Source organism: Carassius gibelio, chromosome A17, assembly GCF_023724105.1.
Source record: "Carassius gibelio isolate Cgi1373 ecotype wild population from Czech Republic chromosome A17, carGib1.2-hapl.c, whole genome shotgun sequence".
NCBI lineage: Eukaryota > Metazoa > Chordata > Actinopteri > Cypriniformes > Cyprinidae > Carassius > Carassius gibelio.
The window spans coordinates 7,757,046-7,782,983 of record NC_068387.1 but is presented as its reverse complement, the minus strand read 5'-3'; the positions used below and the strand labels follow the sequence as shown (position 1 = coordinate 7,782,983).

Here is a 25,938-nt window from a genome sequence, read left to right as displayed (position 1 = left end):
ATGAACTGTTACCAGAACGATACAGCTTATGACTACAAATACTGGTACAGACAAATAAAAGGAGAGCTGGTGCTTGTTGGGAGCTATATTGTTTCCTCTTCCTCTAATGAGAAAGGATTTGAAACCAATTTCACAGTGTCAAGTACAGAGATTAAGAAGTGGACCCTGAAAGTGGATGTTAAGGAGGGGATTGATGCTGTGTATCTGTGTGCTGCTAGATTACACGGTGAATAAACGCCAATAAATTGTGCAACAAAAACTCTTTTTGATGGCAACCTGCAATCACACCTGCCTCAACCACAAATAAATGAAGCCATATCTTTACAGACAAGCCAGTAGGAACAGAAAAATCATGCATATACTTGCATTAATGTTAAACTCCTCCCTTCCACCAGAAACACTTTTCACAAAGCTCTCGTTGATGAGATAGAGTCATTTTAATGTACAAGTTTTCCTCTCTCTGTCTGTGACAACATTTCTCACATACTCTCTCATCACATTATTTTTGCTGTTTGCATGGCTGCAGAATTTTTAACACTGCTGAGTTGCATATGGACCATTCAAATATTTATTTTTATATATAGGTAAGATGTCCTTTGATTGCTATATGATCCATTTTCATAACCATTTATAATTTTTGTTATTGTTCTTTGAAAGAGGACATTCTCTCCCTAGGTGAGATGTGTGACCGTTCCACAGAAACGGCCACACGTATTAGACAACGAAAATAAAATGGCAGAGATAAAGTCTGTTTAATAGACAAACCTTAATATATGAAATAAGCTACTAAGTTTCAAAACTTAGTAAACTGCCTAGACCAATTTTAAGACATCATTAGTTGTTCTGACAGAAAACCAGTTTGTTGTTCAATGTACGTAAAGTTAAACGTGAGTAACATTAGAAATGTTTTGTTCTGCCAATAAAAAAACGCTACAACAAAATGTGCCATAGCGAGCAAAATGAAAAAAATCAGTTGAGTGAATGATTCGGTGATACACTTCTGCAGAGTTCAAAATGACTCTACTCCTTCTATTTCTGTTGTGTAAATGTAAAAGAGAAATAAAAAGAATAGTATACTACTACATTTTAACCACAGCCAGTCACTTGTTCCTGAATGAATCAGCAGGCAAATCAGTTGAAAGAATTGCACAAATAGGTTTGATGAAGGATTCCTTGATTCACTCATAAAGACTTGACACCATATCAACTTTTCTCTTCTTTTTTCTACTAGAAAGTTTTAGAATTTTACTGCCTTTTAAAATCATTCACTCTCATTACAGTGGAAGAGCTTTCAAAATCAGTCACTTTACTGATCTTTGAATAGATGCTGGCTCAGAAGGCATCCGGCCGCGTATGCAAGAGGTTTTGAAACAGATGAACAGCATCATCCTTTTTCCACCAATGATTTAAAAACAAAGGGGTGTGGCTTCAGAAAATAACCAGCAGTTTGTGTACTTTGTCTTTGTGTAATAAACTTAACAAAAGAAAATAGTCCACAAAAAGCAGGTCTAAATGGACGTTCTTCTCCTATTCACACTGCTTTGTCTAAAAGGTATTATTCTAACTTTGGATAACAGTGATTCCCATTTATACATGTTGACCAAATATAGATTTCTAATGGACCTGTTTTTGTTTTAATATTTCCAGCAGATTTCAGTGACGGTGTTCTGATCACTCAATGGCCGAAGTACATATCCAGGCTTTCAGGCTCCTCAGTTGAAATGCATTGTTACCAGAACGATACAGAATATAACTACAAATACTGGTACAGACAAATAAAGGGTGAAGGACCAGTGCTTATTGGGAGCAACGATTTTAACTCTCCCTCTTATGAGAAGGGGTTTGAGAAAGGCTTCACAATTTCTGGTACAGAGACAAAGAAATGGACCCTGAAGGTTGATGTTAAGAAGGGGACTGATGCTGTGTATCTGTGTGCTGCTAGTTTACACAGTGAATAAACACCAATAAATTATACAACAAAAACTTTTTGAATAGCAGCTGGTATCACATCTGCCTTAACCACAAATAAATGAAGCCATATCTTTAAAGACAAGCCAGTAGAACAAAGAACTTGCACATGCAAATTATTGACATTTTACTCCTCCCTTAAAAAAAAAAAAAAAAAAAAAAAAAAAACACCAATAACTTTGCATCAAGGTCTTGTTGATGTGATACAGTCAATAGGGGGAGATGTGACTATTTTAATGTGCAGACTTGCCTCTCGCTGTCTGTTATAGTTTTCTGCCTGCTCTCTTGTCATATTATCTTTGCAGTGCATGATCAGTTTTCGTAACCCTTAGAAGGATGTTTAGAGCTGCATATGAACTGTGCCTATTTTTCTTCTTTTACATTGGTAAGAAAGCACTTGAGATAGCAATAGAATTTTTGAATCATTACTTAATAGATGTTTTTCCTAATGAATTGGAATATTTCTTAAATCCTGCCTATTTTCACAGGGACGACAAAATGTGTGCATGTTCAACAGAACATTAGATTCTTATTTGCAAATCAAAATGATAAAACAGAGATGACCTGCACACATGATGATAATACCATGATAAATATGCTATGGTATCAGCAGAAGGATACATTCATGGATCTAATTGGTTACAGTGTGAGTGAACCCAGCTATGAGGATGGATTTAAAGGCCGGTTTACACTGAAGAAAACAAATACACTGAAAGGAGCTCTGGAAATCTCTAATCTCAATACATCAGACTCTGCTGTTTATTACTGTGCTGTCAGTATGCACAGTGCCACAAACTAAAATTACTGCTTAACTAAAACTCAAGCACACAGGAAACCAAACATTGGTATATGGGTTTCATATCTTTGCTTTGATATTCAAGTATTCTTTAAATTTTTTTTTTTTCCTTTACTGTTTTAACTTAAAGATACTCAGGTTTGCCAACACAATATTTGATTATTTGACCAATGAGATGCAAGCTGCTATCAAACAACACCACATGTTGGAATGTTAAATAAGTCTGCACCTTTAAAGCAGCGAAGACATAATCTTTTTAGTTGCGTGTTCTTAGCCAGAGCAAACAAACTACAGATTCCGTTATGTCAAAATCCAAATTTTCAAGTATTTGATCAGTTAACATTCACCACTACATAATTTAATATAGTACATTTTTATTATATTATTTATTATTTGTTGTATTAATTAAAAGCAAAGAAATTAATTTTAGAAGATAAACTTATTGTTTAGATCACAAATAATGTAATAAAGTAAATCGGAAAATCTCTGTGACCCCCCCCCCCCTCCATTTCAGTGTTTAATTAATATATTTTCATTATTCAAAAGCAAAAATGTTACTTGACATAGGTCAATATATTCTTTACAACTTAACATTTTTACAACTTAATTTCAACATAAACAAAAGCTATATGAAAGTAGAATTTTCACTTAAAATCAAACTTGGCTAGTTAATGTTCACTTAGACAAAGGACCTCAGTGTTTATTTTACTTTTTAAAATATGCATGAAATGTAAAAAAAATAAAAAAATAATAATAACGACATAATAATATTTCATAACTGCATTAATGCAAGTTGTCATTTAACTTTTTTCAGTGTGAAATCATGGCATACTTTAAATCAATCAATCAATCAATCAATCAATCAATCAATCAAAGATTTGCATATCAAAAACAAAAAAGAATTCTGGTTGTTGTAGAGCCAACAGGGGGAGATGTAACTCTGGTATAAAAATGCGGGCAAATACAGTTACAATACAGGATATTACAGTCTTCCCTCTCTAATGTCTCTAAGCATCTCTTTCATTTTCATCACTCAGTGCAGCAGAGATGTGTGAACTAATGTTTGGTATGATAATAACGCGACTTAAATATACTATTTAATCAATTTTGAAAGATACTTTTCAGAATGCTTTCTAACTTTACCAATATTTTATCTGGGACAGCAAACTGTTTGAAATTTGAGCAGACTCCTCTCTTGATTGCCAACCGAAGTGGCGAGGCACAGATCAAGTGCAAACATGTTGACAGTAGCTTAGTTGTCATGTTATGGTATAAACAACTGAGAGCAGGCATGTCTCTAGACTTAATTAATTAATATTAAAACAATAAAATTGTAATCAAAAAGCAATGGGGTATTCACTAAGAATGAATTATGCCTCTCCGATTTACCGAAGGAATTATACAAATCAGGTAGCAATGCAGTCATGCCCTTTAAAATATGTGCTGAACACTATTTGCAAGGTACAGTGTCTTCAATAAAATTTTGAAAGGTAAAACTGTTTGTGTCCTATTAGTTAAGTGAAATTGTGTTTTTTTTATAATTGCAACTCAAAGTAGATGAAGATCAGACCATATTTAACGAATAATTTGTTTGGAAATCTAGATATTTTAAAATGGTTATATATATATATATATATATATATATATATATATATATATATATATATATATATATATATATATTATTCATACACCAGCGCAATGTAGATATTGGGGCATTGATGTCTGAACCCTGTTGATGCATTTATTCCATATACAGGTGCATCTCTAGAAATTAGAATATCATGGAAAAGTTATTTTATTTCAGTAATTCAACTCAAATTGTGAAACTTGTGTATTAAATAAATTCAGTGCACACAGAATGAAGTAGTTTATTAAGTCTTTTGTTCTTTTAATTGTTATGAATTTGGGTCACATTACAAATTAGAATATGGTGACATCAGCTAATCAACTCAAAACAGCTGCAAAGGTTTACTGAACCTTTAAAATGGTCTCTCAGTTTGGTTCACTAGGCTACATAATCATGGGGAAGACTTTTGTAGGAGGGTAAGCTACAAACATTTATTGCCAAAGAAGCTGGCTGTTCACAAAGTGCTGTATCCAAGCATGTTAACAGAAAGTTGACAACAATAATTTGAGTGAACTTCACAAGGAATGTCCTGAGGCTGGGGTCAAGGCATCAAGAGCCACCACACACAGACGTCTCAAGGAATTTGCTGAACCACAGACAACATCAGAGGAGTCTTACCTGGGCTAAGGAGAAGAAGAACTGGACTGTTGCCCAGTGGTCCAAAGTTCTCTTTTCAGATGAGAGCAAGTTTTTATTTCATTTGGAAACCAAGGTCCTAGAGTCTGGAGGAAGAGTGGAGAAGCTCATAGCCCAAGTTGCTTGAAGTCCAGTGTTAAGTTTCCACAGTCTGTGATGATTTGGGGTGGAATGTCATCTGCTGAGTGAGTGAGTGAAGTGAGTGAAGTGACATTCAGCCAAGTATGGTGACCCATACTCAGAATTTGTGCTCTGCATTTTAACCCATCCGAAATGCACACACACAGAGCAGTGAACACACACACACACACACACACTGTGAGCACACACCCGGAGCAGTGGGCAGCCATTTATGCTGCGGCGCCCGGGGAGCAGTTGGGGGGTTCGATGCCTTGCTCAAGGGCACCTAAGTCGTGGTATTGAAGGTGAAGAGAGAACTGTACATGCACTCCCCCCACCCACAATTCCATCTGGCCCGAGACTAGAACCCACAACCCTTCGATTGGGAGTCCAACCCTCTAACCATTAGGCCACGACTGCTGGTGTTGGTCCATTGTGTTTTTTGAAAACCAAAGTCACTGCACCTGTTTTTGGGGCACTTCATGCTTCCTTCTGCTGACCAGCTTTTTGAAGATGCTGATTTCATTTTCCAGCAGGATTTGGCACCTGTCCACACTGCCAAAAGCACCAAAAGTTGGTTAGATGACCATGATATTGGTGTGCTAAACTGGCCAGCAAACTCACCAGACCTGAACCCCAGAGAGAAGCTATGGGCTATTGTCAAGAGGAAAATGAGAAACAAGAGACCAAACAATGCAGCTGAAAGCCAAAATCATCACAATTAAAAGAACCAAAGACTTATAATACTTCAGTCTGTGTGCATTGACTTTATTTAATTCTCGAGTTTCACAATTTGAGTTGAATTACTGAACTAAATTAACTTTTCCACGGCATTCTAATTTACTGAGATGCACCTGTATAATACACCCAAAGAAAAATCGCATCATCAATAACAGGAGATGTCTATCCTAAAATTATATAATTACATACTTCATAATATTTTTATTGTCTTTAGAATGAGAATACCATCTTTGTATTTACAAAAATCTATACATTTGAATGGAAAACTTCATGTTGCACAAATATTAACAACATGCTTTATAACATCAGATTTTATGATATCTAGATTAAATGTATGCATGAAATGCTGTGCACAGAGAACCTGTATATTATTTTAAATAGCAAGTAAAAAAATAAATAAATGCAGAAAACACCTTTATGCATTCAGAAGTTGCCTTTACGATCCTATTCAAAATCTTGCACATCATTTAATTTATGCAGTACTTGTGATATTCATTTGTGATGATGTCAGAAATGTTTTTTTTTTTTTTTCACTTTTGTTTGAACCATACCCATCAATCGTCATCTACAAAGCCCAGCTCCTCCTCTTGGAGTCAGCTTGTTAGCTTACTTTTTGCTACTTAGCGCTCCACTTGATTTGGCTCAATCTGAAAGATGAGGAACAGTCGAATCTCAATCCTTCTCCTGAAATGTCTCCTTATTGTGTGTCAAAGTGAGTTTCATATTTGCAGTTTGGACATTTACAAAGTATGGACAACTGAATGGATCAAATCCCTTTTTATTTATTCAAGGCAAACAACATGCTGAACTCATGCTAGTCCATTATACATAACTTAATTGCTTATACTGAAAATAAGTGCTTTTTCAGACTTATTTGTTTGTCTATTGATTTTTATCCCTGTAGGTCAGACATCAGCTCACATTGTGCTTCAGTCAACACGATTCATGTCTGCGCTACCAGGAGAAGAAGTGACTTTAGACTGTAGCATGGCAGCAGGATTTAGCATGTCTACCTATACTATGTACTGGTACAAGCAAGACCATTATGGACAACCTATTCACTTCATTATAAGAGAGCATGACAAACCAACACAGAACTATGTAGCCATTCTAAACAGAAATGGAGACCGGTTCAGCCTGAATGTATCCAAAGTCACTGCACAGGACAGTGGTACATATTACTGTGCTGCAGGGCACAGTGAAGCTAGAACTGTGCACACTCGAACAATAAGTGTGATATAACTGACACCTGGAGTTAAGGAAACTTTGCTGTAAGGATATGCTTGTCTCAGCCTCAAACATCACGCCCCCACAGGCCGCTGGCTAAACGTCTGATGCATATGGCACAAAAAATATCATCATCTGACTGGATGAATTCTACAGAAATTCTGGGAGCATTGTGTCATGTTCTGAAATGGTCAGCTTCGAAACAAAGCCGTTGTGATGCCGAACACATGTAAGAAGAAGGCCACTGTGGCAATGAGTGCTTATCAAGATCAACTAAACGCTGGATTTTCAAAAGTATGCGAAATTCACAGCACCATTGTTGCGTCATAGCTGCAGTAAACCTGCATAATGTTCTTGAATGAAATGCAGTGTCAGTCATTGACTTTACATTTTCTCAACCCTAAACATGATGCAGAAAAGAGCAAACTGTGATTGGTTGCTTTACATCAGACGTCCTCTTGGGCAGTGACTGGCCAATGAAAGCTACAGTGGAGTCCAGACATTCCTCCATTAGTCTGATGGTCTGTCTATGTGAGACTAAAGCTATCTTGCTTGAGGGATGTTGTTCCTCCAGTGCTTGTAAGACATTGAACAATATATAACCCATTGGCTGCAGGGTTGTGGAGCTACTTAATAAAAGTAGCAATGCTAATAAAGCTTTAACTGGCTTTTTATTCAAGAATGTTGGCATGTGGCATGACAGAAGCAAGCTACTTGTGAGTCTCCAGTGACAATTATTTCAAAATAATTCAAAATTTATCAAAATATTCTATTCAGTCACTTTTTTTTAAAATTAATTAGTCTGCATGTCAGTCCAGTGTTAAATTCTACTGTACTTACTTAGGCTGATGAGCCTAAACTGTTTATCTTTATTTCTTTTACAACAGTTAGTCTGTTCAGTTGGATGTTTAAGTAAATATATTATACTAATTTTCCATTTTCTAATATATGTTATTAAATACTGCTTTTTATCTATATCTATTTGTTTTTAACTGTAAATGTATCCTTTAAATTTGATGCTATCACACTAGCTGAGACCCTTTAATAGCTACAATTATTAGCCACTTTTTCATAGTAACTTGCAGTGTTGTAAATGTTTCAGTGCACTTTTCTGAAAAAGGGTAGGGTAATTGTACTTCAACTGTAAACTATTGTAACTTTGGTAACACTTTAGTATATGGAGCAATTCTCACTATTAACTAGATGCTTATTAGCATTATTACTTATAAAGCATATATACGGCATAGTCATATTCTTACACCTAACATCTAAACTTAACAAGTGACCTACTAAATTATAATAAACACCTAATTGTATTGAGTTTATTGAGGCAAAAATCATAATTAATGATTTTTTCATAGTGAGAACTGGACTTTAAAATAAAGATTGACTGTAACTTTTTTACTAGAAATTACTTAAGTAGTTTGTCAGCACTGGAGAGATGTGTTGTTGGGTGTGTGCTTGTCTTTTCACAGGAAGTTGACATGATCTTTCATGCTGTAGACCCCTAGCTGTATAGGAAGTAAGTCACAGTATTACTGAGTGCACCTCGTTCATTTATGCAACAACATGGAGCTCAGCTGGTTCATACTCACTTTACTGCTCACTGTCTGTAAGGCTTTTGCATTTTATTACATTTTACCCCCACCATTTTAAACATGTATTTATATTTTCTTGACTTTTATTGTCTTTGAATTAGAGTTAAATTGTACTGCCAAGCATACAGAGAAGCAATTATGCTAAACTGAAATATATTTTGAATGTAGCCAAATTTCTATTGAAATTAGACATTTGTTATGATTTTTAAATGTAAGATTGAACAACACACTACAGTAATAGATACAATTATTATTACCATTGATGATATTACTACAACTTACATGGCCTTTTATTTCTTAATATTATATAATCTACAAGTCATTTAAAAAAAAAAAAAAAATTATTATACCTTTAACATTTGAAGTACACTGCAAATGCACATTCAGTCCCCTTCTCCACAGGGGCAACCAACCACAGTATAGCAGTGGTGTTTATCTTTATCTTTTTCAACTGTCCTGTTTTCCAGATAAATCCAATGGAGAAATCCGCCAAGAGTCTGAAATCTTTGCCAACAGCAGTTCAAATGTGACATTGACGTGTCAACATGATAATTCTGACCACTACAGATTGTTCTGGTACAAGCAAACAAAGGGGAGTGTGGGATTGTCTTTATTGATGTTTTCTATCGGCCAAAACCAGGTAGAGATTGAAGAGCCATTTAAAACTCAAAAGTCTAAGTATGCAGCAACCCGTCCTGTAATAAAGATGTCCACGCTGCAGATTAACAAACTAGAGACCGAAGACTCGGCTCTCTATTATTGTGCCACGAGCACACAGTATTATATTACAGCTGCACTGCTAAACAACAACCACAACGTTAAGACTGCACTGTGCTTTCATCTCTCATTGATGATGTCATTTCCTGTTCCTTTGATCATAGACAGATTAAATAGGATAGTCAAAATACATCTAGAAGGGGAAAGGTACACTAGAAGTGGATTCTCCTCTTTACTGTCATGGGGCTTTTGTGTTCGGGGTTTGTTTTTCTGCTAGCTATTAGTAAGTTTATCTGGACTTTTTTTTATTATTATTATTTATTCAGAAATGTATTAAGAAATCTTATTTTTGTTATGAGAACTGACATAATTAATAGTTTTCTACCCAACAGAGTCATTAGGAGGAATAACCATCACTCAGAATGATCAAGTCAGTCAAACTCAAGTGATTACTCAACGGGATAAACAGGTTACTTTAAAATGCAACCATGATGATGACACCTATTATTATATGTACTGGTACAGACAGAGAAGTCAAGGTGAACTGTCCCTTGTTGCCATTTCTGTTGGAAGAGACAATAAAGAGACAGTTTCCCCATTCACAGAACCAAAATATATAATGCAACGTCCTGCCATTAAAGAATCTTCGCTGGAGATCAAGAATGTAGTAGGGGAGGACTCGGGTATTTATTTCTGCGCTTCAAGCATTACACAGTACCTTAACTTAGCCAGATAGCTGAGCAATAACCTCAACCTGAGCCACAATGATCAGAGAGAAAATACATGAGAATCAAGCTGGTTGTGAGATATACTATCTTTGATCTTATAAATGTACATTCTGTAGTTAATGTGAATGTAATTGCTAAACAGTTGCACATACAGTATCTGCGGTAAATGTAATAATGCATATTTAGAAATCTTAATATATAAATGAACTCTAATATATTTTTAGTATCTCACATGTGGCTGTTTTGAACACCTGTAATCTTTGCCTATGCATGTGTATTAATATAGTACATATTATTTATTTTCTTAATGTAATTTGTCATATTTGAAACTCCAAACTGAGTGATAAATGTCTGTTGCAATGTTCAAGAAATGAAAAATTTGGTTATACACCCCTCTTTCACAAACTGTTTTCCAAAGTTTACATATATACCTTATGTGTATTATGTGTTGCCACTAATATCAGTTTGATTATTTTGATGGTACCCTTTAGACAGCTGATGATGAGTAACTCTGCAACTACATCAACTAGTGGTCATTGGAGTATAAGAAGGTCTACTGCTGTAAATGTATGCTAGGACTTTATTTTGATGGTCAACCAACAGATAAACTGACATACTGTAAGTGTCTTTGGAAGTATACGTCAACTTATTTTACCATACTAGATTGTACCATTCTAAAGCATACTGTAGTGCAAGCCTTATGCTTTTAGATGATTGATTAAGGGGACCATCAAAAAAAAAAAAAAAAAAAAAGAAAAAAAAGAAAATGGAAACAAAATAAAACATTGAATTTTTTTAGTAGGAGTATTAAGCTCACTTCACTTAATAAACATTTATTCTAGAGGAAATTCTCAAATAACACTCAACATCTAACTATTCACAAGCTGTAGTAAGATACTGTACAGATCTTAAATAAACAATGTCAAGATATGATAAAGTCCATTATACTATACAAGATTTAATATGCTGTTCATTGTTTGTTATAAATAATCATACTCTTCAACTTATAACCACAAATACGTAAGTATTATGATGTATCGTAATTGTTGTTATGATTATTCATGAGTTGATATAACATAATATATATATATATATATATTTTTATTTTTATTTTATTTTTTATAATGCATTATGCATTCACTATAATACCTTAAGAATACCCTTATAATGCATCATAAATCTAAGGGCTTTATAGAAACTGCTACGTTAATGAACTTTTGTTTCCTTATTTGGTCATCTTCCTTTTCTTGTTTTGGCAATTGATTGGTCTCCAGTTCCCTGATTACCTCCTCTGTGTTTAAATACCCGTTCTGTTCAGTTCTTCCTCGTCCATGATTGTAACTTAACCTATTGTGATGGTAATGCTGTTATTTGTATGTTAACCCGATATTGTATTGTAAGTGTGGTATATTGTCTGTATTCTCCTTCGTTATACAGTAAACTTCTCATTTGATCCGGATCCTCCTTGAGCATTTTATTCTTACGTTAGCATACATACCCTAATTGTAACAGAAACTGTTACCTCACATTTTTTTTAAATACTGTATATAAATCACACACATGCACAAATAATAGATCTATCTTTTATTCATCTTTTGTAAAGTTTTTCAGTAATACGGAAGTAATTGACAAGCCAACACTTAATTTTGAAATTAAACTGTGTTTTTAAAAGAATTGATGTATGAGTGAATTATTCATTGAATTATTATTACTGAATAATCATAATAATAATAATAAAATGTAGAGAGAAATGGAAAAATCCCTGTCTCTCGCAGAATGTACTCAGACTGAGATTCTGTCTGGAACAAACACAGACAAACTACAAACAGATGCTCTGAACATGACTCAAAGTGACTGTTGTATAATCAGATTGAGATGTACAATTAATATTTTCAGATTTCTAACTTATTTTCATTTTCGTATGCATTCTTAACTCTGGCTCTACACATAGACACGTTCATAACTTATTAAATGCAAAGTGCTCTTCTTGCAGTATTTCATCATAAATACAGTTAACTTTCAGAAGAGCTGTACAGTTTAATTTGATTTGATCATCCTCTGGATTAAAGATCATATGCTGACCTCTGCAGGATGATATGAGCAGTTTTAGTACTGTTTTTATACTCTATTTACAGCAGCAGATGGCATGATGATGCATTCAATTCCTGATGTATTTCCATACGTCACAATTGTAGTCAATAGCAACAAAGTGCTTGAAATGTTACTTTTGCTTAGCTTTTGATTACTATGGCATGTCTTGTTGGCACATTGCCAGATTGGATAAATGAATCATTATTTTATTATATTATCATATTATAGAATGCTGCTACTTCTCACTGAGAGTAAAACAAGTCACTAAACAGAATGTCCGAATTGAAAGAATGGTGTACATAATGTTTAGGATTCTGTCCGATTGAGATGTTTTATTATCACACAGCTACACAAGTAAAACTGCTGTGACTGAAACAATAATGCAGAGTTATTAGAGTTTGTCTATGATTTTTGCTATAATATTGCAGATGCTTTATTTACAGTGTCTTATTGAGTGTGAACATGGTACAATGCTCCACAAACTGCAACTTTGCATGCATTCATGTATATTTCATTTACATCTAGATTGTTTGTTGAGTCATTAGGTTAAACAGAAGTTGTTCATTACAAATCAGTTTGTCTTATTTAGTTTTACATGATTTTGTGAAAATATGAATTATAATAGAATTGAAGTACTGAATATTTCATAGTGGCTTCATTCATTTGGAATTTGTTATGGAAATACAGCTGCATATTAAAACTAAATTTGAATAATGTTTTTTTTTTTTTCAAGAAAACTGAACTCAGGATAGGGAAGCACATCGCTGGATGATTTTTTACATTTTTTATTTATTATTATTATTATTATTTTTTAGAATATTGAATATTGAATCAGTATAATAGTCAAATTAGAGGTGAATTTGATTCAACTTTCCATTATAGTACATAAAAAAAGAAACCAAAACAGTACTTGTCCCCTCTCCGCACCCTGATGATTGTTTAATGAGGATGTGGGAGGGGTCCACAAACTGTCATAGAGACATTTTTAGGTGGAGGCATCTGCACCTGCCCAAATTCTCAGTAATCACAGAAATAGCAACATAGACTGTATACAGATAGACATAAAAAAGAAACATGTGCAAGAGAATGATGAAAAATAAAGATAAAATGGGGGTTGGGGGAAGAGTCGGGGGGAAGAGAGAAGGAGAATTTTTTGTTTTTGTCTAATGTTTTAGCACCGTGGGGACAGGGGGCCACGGTGATACATTCCCATAGAGCCGCTGTACAAAAACCTCCCTCCATGTAAAGTCAATTAGACAGAGACAATGAATACAAACACTGCAGACATTTCTAATGGATTCCAGCATTAAATATCAAAGATATCTATGAGAGAAGGGTTCTTAATATTTAAAATAATTAATTTAATGAATCTGAACACATTTTATCAGCGGTAAATACATGTGGATACTTGAAGTTGGACTTGCCTGGAAAACGTCATCACTTACCTCGTAGCAAATCAGTGTATATTTTGGATTTGCATGCTTTTACATTGAACAGCCTGCTGGGAGACAACTATTATGGAATTAACAGACTTTTATATGATCATGGGAAAAAAATAATAATTCTAACGCAAATTTCGGAGTACTCTGAAACATTGTGCTTCTGGCTTGCAAGCATACTTCGGAAATGGAACAAAACTGACAGTTTTAGGTAAGTTTGTTTTAGGCAATTCTATTTTAATGTATAAATGGGACTACTGACCAATGCTCATATTGTCTGACCTGTATCTTCCATACTCTGTTTTGACTAAACTATGACAGCAGTAGGGAAGGTGCCTCCAAATCAGACACACATTTTAAAAATAATTTGTACCATAGCTTGTGCCGAAAATTTGCGCACACCGTCCCACTGTGACAATGCTTATCAGGCACACTTTGGAGATGGAACAAAATTAACAGTTTTAGGTAAGATATACGTTTAACTTTACTAATGTGTAGGCCCGCATGAGATAATCAGACGATTACAAAATATTTATTGAGCTCAAGTGGCTGATGATTGTGCATTAAGATTAGACTATGCTGAAATGCTTTTTAAAAAGTACAGTGCAATTTCAGTATCGATTTGAGTCCCTTTTTGACATGACAGTCGTATGCTGTGCCAATTATCAAGCCTATTTCGGTAAGGGCACCAAATTAACAGTTCTTGGTAAGTACTACTTCCACTTCAGTTAGAAACTGTTACGAGTATACAGTGCAAAAAATAGTATGAGTTGTTCATTTAAAGTAACATGATTGAAAACATAAAATGTGTCATTTGAGACGACAGAGAATGTGAATATATCAAAGAACTTATAAAAGAGAGTGAGAGAGAGAGAGAGAGAGAAGAACTGTGTAGAATTAGTTAAATGTAAGGGTTGTGAAGTTCTAGTAATTTTATTAGTGAGCCTGCATGCTGTGTTTTGGAAGCAGCCAGGCTATCTTTGGTGAAGGGACAAAACTGACTGTTCTAGGTAAGAACTATTTTTGTAAACGTGAAAGAATAATTAAATGCAAATAACACATTTGCTACATTCAGTTACCAATGGGAATTGCATAATATAGCTGAGTATGTTTTTTTGAGAAGTTTGTGATACTGTCTTGATACTCTGTGCTCAAACACGCCAGCATATTTTGGAAACGGCACCAAACTTACTGTTTTAGGTAAGAAAAGCAATGCTTATGAATATAAATCTTTTTAGCATGTTACCTGTATTATAGCCAGTTTGGTTTAGATGTAGTTTGTAGAAAGTCTTTAGTTTTTTACAGTCGTTTGACATCAGTGTAATCAGTACAGTCCTGCACACTTTGGCAGTGGGACTAAACTTACAGTAACAGGTGAGATCTTTTTGTCTGAATTTGTTGGATAAATATTATTAGGTGCTGAAGTGTGTGGATAATTGTTTTGGAAATAAGTCTGTAACCAGCCATCGCTCGGTGTCCAGACATCCTAGATGTTTTATTAGTGCATATGTGTGCTGTGTCAAATACTGCTCAGGCTCATTTTGGTGAAGGAACGAAATTAACTGTACTTGGTAAGAGACACATTTCATATTGTTTAAATGGCAATGCTTAATCAATAATGTGGCTACTAATCAAAATAGCTGATTGCATTTAAGTCGACAAATCTGATCAAGTTAATGCACTCTGAGGGTTCTTCCTGACTCAAAACTCTTTATTTCATTTGAAAATATAAATTTTTTGTATTGTTGAACTAGTGATGGCATGTAGATGGGTATTAAGAGTAGAGGACGTTTTATCTGTAGCGTAGAATCAGTGTGAACAACTACAACCCTGCACATTTTGGCACTGGAACCAAACTCACAGTACTAGGTAAGAAATATTTTGACTTTATTTTACATAACCTTCTGCATCATAGCCAGAAAACGGTGAAAAATTCACTAAAATCATTTGACATCGCGATTAAGGACATAATCTTATCGTTTGTAAAATAAGTATAATGATGCATAAAAGTACAAGTGTAAAAAGCATCCTCCTTGGCATAGATAGAATTGCTAAGCATTTCTCAAGCCTCAATGTTTAGAAGAAATGCAAGACTTAAGTCCATAAAGTCGGAGTAATTTTATTAGTGCCCATGTATGCTGTGACTCTGGCGGAGGTCAAGCTTTCTTCGGCAATGGAACAAAGTTAACAGTTCTTGGTAAGATAGAAAACAAAGTTATATTACTAAGCTGACCTTTGCAAATACGTTAGAAATATTAGAACATACTATTATTATTTCATAATGTATGCCTAGTTCAACAACAAAAAATAGGAGGTTTTTTGATTCTTCTGAACAATTCTTTATTTGAGACGGCACGCTTGGACATTTGATTGACAATTGTTATAGTGCTGTGTTCCCAAAGTTACTAAAAAGTAAAAAGTTAAATATGTAGGAAAGATCTTGAGGAGGTTTCATCTGTAGCATAAAATCAGTGTGATCAGTACGACCCAGCATACTTTGGAAAAGGCACTAAACTTACAGTTCTAGGTGAGTAAATTGTGTTTGTTGATATTTAGACCGAAGTAAATGGTATTTGTTAAGTGCACTATGTTGCGTTTTCAAAATAATATTCTATGTGCATGACCCAGGCTTTAAAGACTTTAGAATTTGCTGTCTTGAGTAAATTTGTTAGTGCACGTGCACTGTGACTCTACTGCTTCTCAGGCTTACTTTGGCAAAGGAACAAAGTTAACTGTACTAGGTAAGAAAAATCTCTCGCTCTATATTTTTAAAATTATGTCAGATAAAATGAGTGAGAAAGTCTACAACATCTTGACTACAGCTGAGGTTTTAACTGTAGCTTAGTATCAGTGTGAACTCTGGCAGTGTTGCATACTTTGGCAATGGCACAAAACTAACAGTTCTAGGTGAGTCATTTGAGTATTATGCATGCTATGTAAATCAGAAAACTACAGAAATGTAACTATGTGATGTTTGTTTATTTGTTGATTTTTAATATGCCAACTTCTAAAGTAACTGTTCGTGTTTTATATTTATGAAATGACTCAAATGAGCACTCTAAGTAAATATGATCAATATAATCAAGTACAATTCATGGGCATTTAAGTAAAAAAAAAAACTAAACTAAAAAATCCTTAGATTTGGCACCATGAGTGAATTTGTCAGTGCAAATGTATGCTGTGCTCTGGTACTTATCCAGCTCTCTTTGGCAATGGAACAAAGCTAACCGTTTTGGGTAAGACTATACAAAAATGTCTATGCTAGACTGTAAATCAAAATGTACTGAACTATGTCAAATGGAGGCTAATGGGTTTTTAAACGTTGATAAATGAAATGCATCAAATTAAATTGAAATGAATGGGAATACTCAGTAATCTTGAGATAATCATTATTTACAGGTTTAGACATATCATTTCTGATTTTGATTATCTGAGGTATTAACTGTTGCATAGAATCAGTGTGAACATGGGTAGTGAAGCACACTTTGGTAATGGAACTAAACTTACAGTCCTAGGTGAGTCATTTGCAAAATATTTCTCAACTTACTAAGATATTTAGAAACGCTTATTTATCTTGCTTATTTGATGTTCAATTCTGAGGTTATTTTTGAAAGTTTTCAAAATTATATTGCATATCTTGTATATCTCTCTGATGCATAATTCATTATATGCTAAATAACTAGTCATTCTACTAAAAATAATAGCTCTATGGTAGATTTTGTGTATATTCACATGGCATTCAGGTAGAACCCTATACTTGGTGTAAATTTGTTAGAGCACATGCGTGCTGTGACTCTGGTGTTGCTCAGGCTTATTTCGGCAATGGAACAAAGTTAACTGTCCTAGGTAAGAGAAATCTAATTTTTATAATTATGTCAGAAAACGAGTGGCAAAGTGTCCATGATCTCCACTGTAGCTGAGGTTTTGACTGTAGCTTAGTATCAGTGTGAACACTGGCAATCCTGCATACTTTGGCAATGGCACTAAACTTACAGTCCTAGGTGAGTAATTTGAGTATTCTGTGTCTTATGTAAAACCCTAGCAGGATATACAGAATTGTAGATATAAGATGTTGATGAAACTGATCTTCTAAGTTATGATGTCTCTGTGTTATATAAGCACATTTACCATAAGTAATCTGAGTAAATGAATTGGATATATTTGAGCAGCATTCATTGGACATTTAAGTAAAAAAAAAAAAAAAAAAAGACTTTAATTTGGCATCCTGAGTGAATTTGTTAGTGCACGTGTGTGCTGTGACTCTGGTGGTGGTTATCCAGCTTATTTCGGCAATGGAACAAAACTCACTGTTCTGGGTAAGAATATTCAAAAATGTGCATGCTATTTCTTTGATTGCCATTGAAATCTTTATGCTAGACAAGGTGCAATGCACTTACAACACACTGAAGTTAATAATAATAATAAAAAGAATGTTGCTCTATTATGTCTAAAATGATATTCAACTGAACTTACTTGAATGCTTCGTAGCAATCTAGAGATAAGCATTCTTTGAAACGAAGTTAGATGTATTGAGGTATGTAGAACACTTTCTGATTTTGAGGTGCAGTATTAACTGTTGCATAGAATCAGTGTGAACTTTGGTAGTGAAGCACACTTTGGTGCCGGCACTAAACTTACAGTCCTAGGTGAGTCATTTGCATCATATTTTTGAACTTACTAGGACATTTAAAACACATCCCGTTTATTTGCTGTTCAGGTCTAAAAGGTTATTTTTAAACAGTTTTCAAAATTTTATTGCTTTTTTTTATATATATCTCTGATGTCTAAATCATTGTATGGTTAGTAACACTCATAGTACTTAAATAATTGTTATTTAGTAGATAATTATGTGATATTTGCAGGGGCATTGAAGTAAACATACTAGGGCTTTAGCATTTGGTGTCTTGGGTAAATTTGTTAGAGCACATGCATGCTGTGTCTCTGGTTATGGTCAGGCTTATTTCGGCAGTGGAACAAAGTTAACTGTCTTAGGTAAGAAAAATTTCACTCCTCATGCTATTTCAGTGATCGTCATTTGGAGGTCACTGACCAAAGTAAAATTGCTATGTGCTATCTAAAATTGCTGAATTGGTATTGGAAGAACTGGCAGTTCTCGGGAATCTGATTATGTCTTAAAAAATGAGGTCAGATATAGTTGGATGAGTGGCACTGTTTAAATTAATCCATCTGTAGCTGAGGTTTTAACTGTAGCTTAGAATCAGTGTGACCTCTGGATATCCTGCATACTTTGGCAATGGCACTAAACTTACAGTCCTAGGTGAGTCATTCGAGTATTATATGTGAATTATATCACTTAACATTTTTAATTTGTAACTTAAGATTGCAGAATAGGTCTAGTCTTAGGAAATGTAACCAGATATTCTGGAATAAGTGGCAATGTTCACATGCTCTGCAGTATATTTGAGGTTTTAACTGTAGATCAGAATCAGCGTGAACAATCTCAATCCTGCATACTTTGGCAATGGCACCAAACTAACAGTTCTGGGTGAGTAGTTTAAGTATTATGTTTGATATTCATAACCTAATATTTTAAAAGGATATCTGCAAACGGTGTTCTCATGAATCAGAAGAACTGAAAATACTATGTGCAGTCTTTAAAAATGAAGTTAGATAAAGTGGAATAAGTGGCAATGATCTCCAGTGTAGCTGAGGTTTTAACTGTAGCTTAAGATCATTGTGAACAAACGCAGCCTGCATACTTTGGCAATGGCACTAAACTAACAGTTCTAGGTGAGTAATCAAGCAATCTGATATTTAATCATTTGGAAGGATTTTATTAGGACATCTAAAATGATTGATGATTGGACTAGCTAATTCATCTTTAAGAATATATGAAAAGTGGTAATATTCACATGCATCTGCATTATAGCTGAGGTTTTAACTGTAGCTTAAAATCAGTGTGAACAATGCCAGACCAGCATACTTTGGCAGTGGAACTAAACTGACAGTTTTAGGTGAGTAAATGGAGCATGCTGCTCTTTCAGAGCTTAAATGATTTTGAAAGAAGTATATCTAAAATGACGGTGTCAATTAGAAGAACTGGAGTTAAATACAGTAGGATATAGTTCTCATGATCTCTACTCTATTTGAGGTTTTAACTGTAGCTTAGAATCAGTGTGAACTATGGTGATCCTGCATACTTTGGCAATGGCACCAAACTTACTGTTTTAGGTAAGAAGATTTGTTTGCTTGTGTTTTTTTTTGGTATTTGATTATGTCCTTTTATTTCTTAATACTGAAATTCACCATTTCAACTAAATCCAAACTGTAATAAGTGAATGGGTCATGAGTTAGTCAGAGACCCTGGCATTAGAGTAAAACACTGTCACTGTTCTGGGCTGAAAACTGAGTTCTGTTGAGGTCTGAGTTTGAAGAATTACAGGTTTAGATAATAGTCTGCCTTTAGGAAAGTTATCTGCCTTACTATCACTCAAAATATTTGATATGGTGACATCTAATGTTCTTGTGTTTCTTAAAACGTATATGGATATGCATGAATATGACACTCAAATGTCAATGGTTTATTTTGGTATGATTATTTGTATGCTGAATGTCATATTCATAGAGTATGAAGAATGTAATCAGTTTAAAGTGATAGGAAGGGTTTTACTGTAGCCGTTGAGCAGTGTGAACAACAGACCTGCATACTTTGGCATTGGGACCAAACTTACTGTTCTGGGTAAGAAAGAAAATAATGTTTATTTATTTATTTTATGACACTTCAGTTTTTTTATTGACTAATTCTTACTATGAACTAGTTGCTTATTAGCATGCATATTTCTAGCATATTGGCTGTTTATTAGTGCTTATAAAGAAAATTTAGATTCTTAATTCTACCTCATAACTAAATATGACAACTAACTATTATTGAGCAACAAATTAGGAGTATATTGAGGCAAAAGTTGAATGTAAGAGTTAGAATAACTGAATATATCGGTGATGTATTATGTGTGAGTTCTTCTAGAGTGTTGCAACTAGCTGTTCTTTAGCAACTCTTCTTTTTGTGCACTATATGAATCAGTGTTTTTATGAGCATGTGCTACTGCTGACATACTTTATGCTCTATCAAGTAAGATCAATGCTATGAGCTGCATATAACTGTAAAGCGATGAGTACAGATACATTAGCTTCACTACATGAGCTGTCTGTGGTTTTCCTGTTGAAGAAGCAACTGCTCTTAGTAGGAATTTTGTATTGTGTAATGGGGTTATAAACGGTATTGTATAATTGTGCGATTTCTTTTATAATAACAACAGCAAAAATAATAGTAATCCTAATAAAAATAACAATAAAAAATATCATCATCATCATCATCATCATCATCAACATAAAACTGCATGATTCATAATTTAAGTTTCAGCAGAATGAAATGTCATGGGAAAAATATAATATAATATATATATATATATATATATATATATATATATATATATATATATATATATATATATATATATATATATATATATATATATATATATATATATATATATAATAACATTTTGTTACGTATGCTTATAATGTATAACATTGTTTTACAGTGCGTGAGGAAAAAAAACCAGACGTAGAAATCCTGAAGCCCTCTGAAATCGAGACTGGCTGTAAGAAAAGAGTCACTCTTGTGTGTGTGGCCAAAGACTTCTACCCAGACCATGTGAGCATAAGATGGAGCCTTGGAAACAATGAATTAAAAAAAGATATAGCGACAGACCCATATGCCATCCAAGACAAAGACACAGAATTGTTCAGCATATCCAGCAGACTTCAAGTCTCTAAAAAAGATTTCAAACCAAAACACAATTACACATGTACAGTGAAATACTACTATGAAACAGACAAGTACATGGACGTATCCAGCAGTATCATTGGAATTGAAGGTATTTCATTAAATTTAAGTTTAAAGATGAAATAAAAGAAAGTGCTGTCTGTGAATAAAAAGCATTTTGCAATACATGCTTCAAGTAATTTTAATATTTTAATAACTGGGTCTTCTAATTCATTATTTTCTAATTACAGGTGATGAATATGAGCCAGGTAAGGGTTTGCTGTTTTCTTTTTAGATGTCAGAGGTCAAAAGTATATTATTAATGCCATGCTGACTAATATGTTATGATTTGTTCTTTTAATATCCAGAAAGCTATGTGAATTCTGCACAGTGGATGAAACTGGCATACGGTGTGTTCATCGCTAAGAGTGGACTGTATGGTCTCGTCGTCTTAGTGTATGTGATGAGAAAGGTAAGGATGATAAACTTGTAATTATAATGTAGAATTTCAAACAGAAGTGCTGGAAGTGTATTAACAACAGAAGCGATAAGTGTTTGGTCACGTGTTTTTCTGAATGTCTCAATCTTCATGTGATATTTGTTACAGGGTTCACCTGGAAAGGGAATGAACTGAAGATTTATGGATTGACGGAGTTACCAAGAAAACTCATCTACTCTTTGATTATATAACTGAAGATTCTATCTATTTCATTTCATTTCATTTCTCTCTTTCTGTTCTTTACTGAGTGTGTATCGCAGTGAAAATCTGCAGGTACTTTTTTTTTGATAATATATATATATATATATATATATATATATATATATATATATATATATATATTTCTTATTTCATTGCTACTGTACATACTTACAATTCGATAACAAACTACTATGCCAATAAAACACACTTAACAGAGCTAAATATAACTCATTGTTTCTCATATTAAGATTTACTGTATTTTCTTTCCTTTTTTTTATACATAAATAAATGCATATTACCCACAAAGGAAATTCTCACTTATTTTTATAGGCATATTGTTCACCAATTCAAGACTAATAGCTATTTTGATAGCTTTTATTTTTTGGTAGAGTAGATGGCACTTGCTGTTAAAGGTTTCATTCTCAGGGAGCATAAATTCATTGAATACCTTGAATTGCTTTGAATAAAAGCATCTGCAAAAGGCCTAAAAGGAAAAGACAATTTGTAGCCAATAAAGTTCATAGGACTGACAATGGTCTCCCAATTGCTTTCAATTAAGTAACAACATGATGACAATGATGTAACTGGTTGATTGTATTCTGTAACCAATAGCCAATACACTGTTACTGGTCACTAAAACATTGTAATTAGAAATAAATCACTTTTTACTTTTTTAGGTGAACTGTTCATTTGAATAAACATGAATAAAATCTTTCTTTTGCAATATAAATCTTTGGATAAAAGCATAACACTTTCTCCCTCCCTCTCTTTCTCCCAAAAAGTACCTGTTCTGGCATATTTAATAATTTTATATTTTTATTTAATTTAAATTTAATATTTTGTTTGCAATATGATTTCAAAAATACGTTATGTAAAATTAAAATACCATGCATTTGACCACTTTTTAATTGCTAAATCTAAGTGCATAGTTAATGATAACCTACACTTATTGAATGTCTAGTTGTTTTGATATTAACTGAGGAAATTAGAAGAGCAGCGAGGTTAGTTCTCAGAAAACCTCTGCATATGGTATTTGGTTTGATATATATTTTATTATCCTATTTTACAGTGTTTTGACTGTTCTTGGGGCCACTGTGTATATTTACCTTTTGGTTAGTTTGAATTACTGTTAAAATCATAATGCACATTTAAATACACAAAACCTCCTGTAATAGCTGCTGCTCAGAAGAGGCCTCTCTGGGTAACAGCTGGGAGGCCACTATGGCTTTCACGGTCTCAACCAGAAAAGGGGCCCCCAAAAAACAGTGTACCGTTGCCCATTATTAGCTGTTAGTTGTTGAGGTTTAGGTAATGAGGTAAATCATCGTGTACTAGCTATGCAAAACTAGAATTTGGAGAAGGGACCAAACTGACAGTTCTGGGTAAGTCTGAATTTTAAAACTCTTAAATTGTACTAGTAGAGATAATTCAATAAATGCACTCATATGATTTGTGAAATGCAGTAAAATTTTCACATGTTTTCAATGCAAAAAATAAATAAAAATTGCAATGCATGTACTATTGTCCATGTCATGGAAATGAAGAAAAAATAAAATAAAATGGACAGGCTACAGAAAACAAAAAGTATGAGACCACTAAAATACAAATGTAAAAATAATTGTATCCATGTAAAATGTTAATTTATTCATTAATGGATACATTTCTATGCATTCAGTAAATTTATTATTATAATAATATGTTAATTCCATATTTATTTAAAAAAAAAAAAAGAGATGATAAGGGAACATTTAAGAAGTAATACATTTTAAAGTTCATCCATAAATAGAGGTATTTAAAATAAGTTGCATGTGTTAAAAGCATGCCAACGATTTGAAAGTGGGTAGCACTTTATTTTACAGTCCTGTTCCTCATGTACATACTATGTACTTATTATAGTAATTCCAATAACTATGTAATAACTAGGTACTAACCCTGAACCTACCCCTAAACCTAACCCTACCCCATGTAGTTAACTTGTATTACCAGAACTTTCTTAGATAAATTCACTGTAAGTACACTATAAGTACATGTTAGTACACGTACTGTAAAATAAAGTGCAACCTGAAAGTGTATACAAACCAAAGCATCTAGACGGTAATGTATATTTACATTTATATAAAGACTTTAAAAGACTTTAGATAGATACTGTATTTCATCCGCATCCAGTAAAAAGCATAATTGCATAAATAATCTTCGCTCTGAATGACCAATCAAATTCAAGCATTTCAATGACACATGTAATTATTACAAGAGTAATTACATAGTAATTGATGCAAATGAATCTTCCTAACTTTCCGCTCTCATTCTCAAGCTGCAGAAATCACTCTCCCTAAAGTCAAGATCCTTCCACCTTCTCCAAACGAACTCTGTTCAGAGAACAAGACAGAGAAATGGTCAACTTTAGTGTGTGTGGCCACAGGCTTTTATCCCGATCATGTGAGTGTGTCCTGGAAAGTGAATGGCGAGGAAAGACAGGACAGGGTCTCAACTGACGCCTCAGCCCGACAGGACAAGACAACGTTAATGTACCGTATCAGCAGCAGAATGAAAATTGATGACATGGACTGGATAGATCCCAAAAATAACTTCACCTGCACCGTCCATTTCTTCAACGGAAAGCAATATGTCACTGTCGCAAACACCATAAATGGTCAAAAAGGTGAAAATGCACCATTAAACTGGATAACACACACACACATATTTATATTATGAAACAAGTTCAATCCAGCGATGAGCAGCTCTACTGAAGACAGTAGATATCAGTAAATATAAAATGTAATATTTGCTGATGCCACTTTCTTTGATATAATTATATGTTGCAGTGAGAGTTGATAGTGTTTATTATAATTGCCCAAATACTGTTTCATATATGTTTGTATGTTGGTGTTTGTAGTGAAGCCTAAAGGATTGAAACTGCTCGGCTTTGGCTACATCCTATTCCTCAGCAAAAGCCTGCTGTATGCGCTGGTTGTGGCTGGTGTGGTGGGCAAACTCAAGGTAATTCCAGATAACTATAACATACAAATCACACATCAAATATGCATAAACAGTATATGAATACATAGGTATAAATTTAGATATGGATGGAGTGATGCACGGGATCCCATGATATGATATGTGTTTATTTCCCTTCAGTTTTCAGCGAAGAAGAAACAATTACCAGAGGACTGAGATACCTTGAAACTTTGTCAGCGAGATGCCAGAAGTGACTTTATTTTTATTTACAAATTATTGACAGTCAGTTCCCTAAATTGTATTATTTGTGTATAACATCAAATCGTTCATGCAATTGTTTTTCTTTACTTCATTTTTTTTAAAGCATGTACGTTTAAAATAGATAGTGACTGGATAAGAATGAATAACTAACAACGAGAGACTAATTAAGCAACAAGTGATGTAAACAGTTTTGTATCCTGTTTTGTGCAATGACTAAAACATTCTGCGTTTACGAAATTCTGAGGCCTTTGTTTTATGAGAAGCAGAGCATATTTTCATACTGTATGTGTTTTTTTTTTTTTTTTTTTTGTGGAAAATCTGAACTTTTGGAAAGTGTGGGTTGTTATCTTAGTTACGTAAGAATCTTCCATTGTAATAAGAAAAATAAGACTGCATACGTGGCCTCTCTCATAATGAGTTCTAAAGCTTTTCTTAAATTCCTGGAACAATGCACATAAAGTAATAAGAAAAATGCGGACCGAAAATAACAGCAACATCTTGATTTTGTAAATACATCTTTCTTCTGAAATAAATAAATAAATAAT

The 25,938-nt window shown here is 33.8% G+C and overlaps 1 protein-coding gene across 1 annotated transcript; it reads left to right on the top strand.

The window, feature by feature from the left end:
• LOC128031595 (M1-specific T cell receptor beta chain) lies at nt 1–25,938 on the top strand. Its single transcript, XM_052619919.1, has 11 exons — nt 1–226; nt 1,648–1,941; nt 14,338–14,397; nt 21,254–21,589; nt 21,729–21,746; nt 21,846–21,949; nt 22,085–22,110; nt 23,513–23,559; nt 24,489–24,836; nt 25,071–25,174; nt 25,313–25,938. The coding sequence occupies exons 1-11, from the start codon at nt 1–3 to the stop codon at nt 25,346–25,348; spliced, it is 1,599 nt and encodes a 532-aa protein (XP_052475879.1). The 3' UTR covers nt 25,349–25,938.

Coding starts and splice junctions, on each gene's coding strand:
- LOC128031595 (XM_052619919.1), top strand. CDS start 1: ATGAACTGTTACCAGAACGATACAGCTTATGACTACAAATACTGGTAC. Junction 22,111..23,512: donor CCTGGAAAGGGAATGAACTG/AAGATTTATGGA, acceptor ATCGTGTACTAG/CTATGCAAAACTAGAATTTG. Junction 25,175..25,312: donor GTGTGGTGGGCAAACTCAAG/GTAATTCCAGAT, acceptor ATTTCCCTTCAG/TTTTCAGCGAAGAAGAAACA.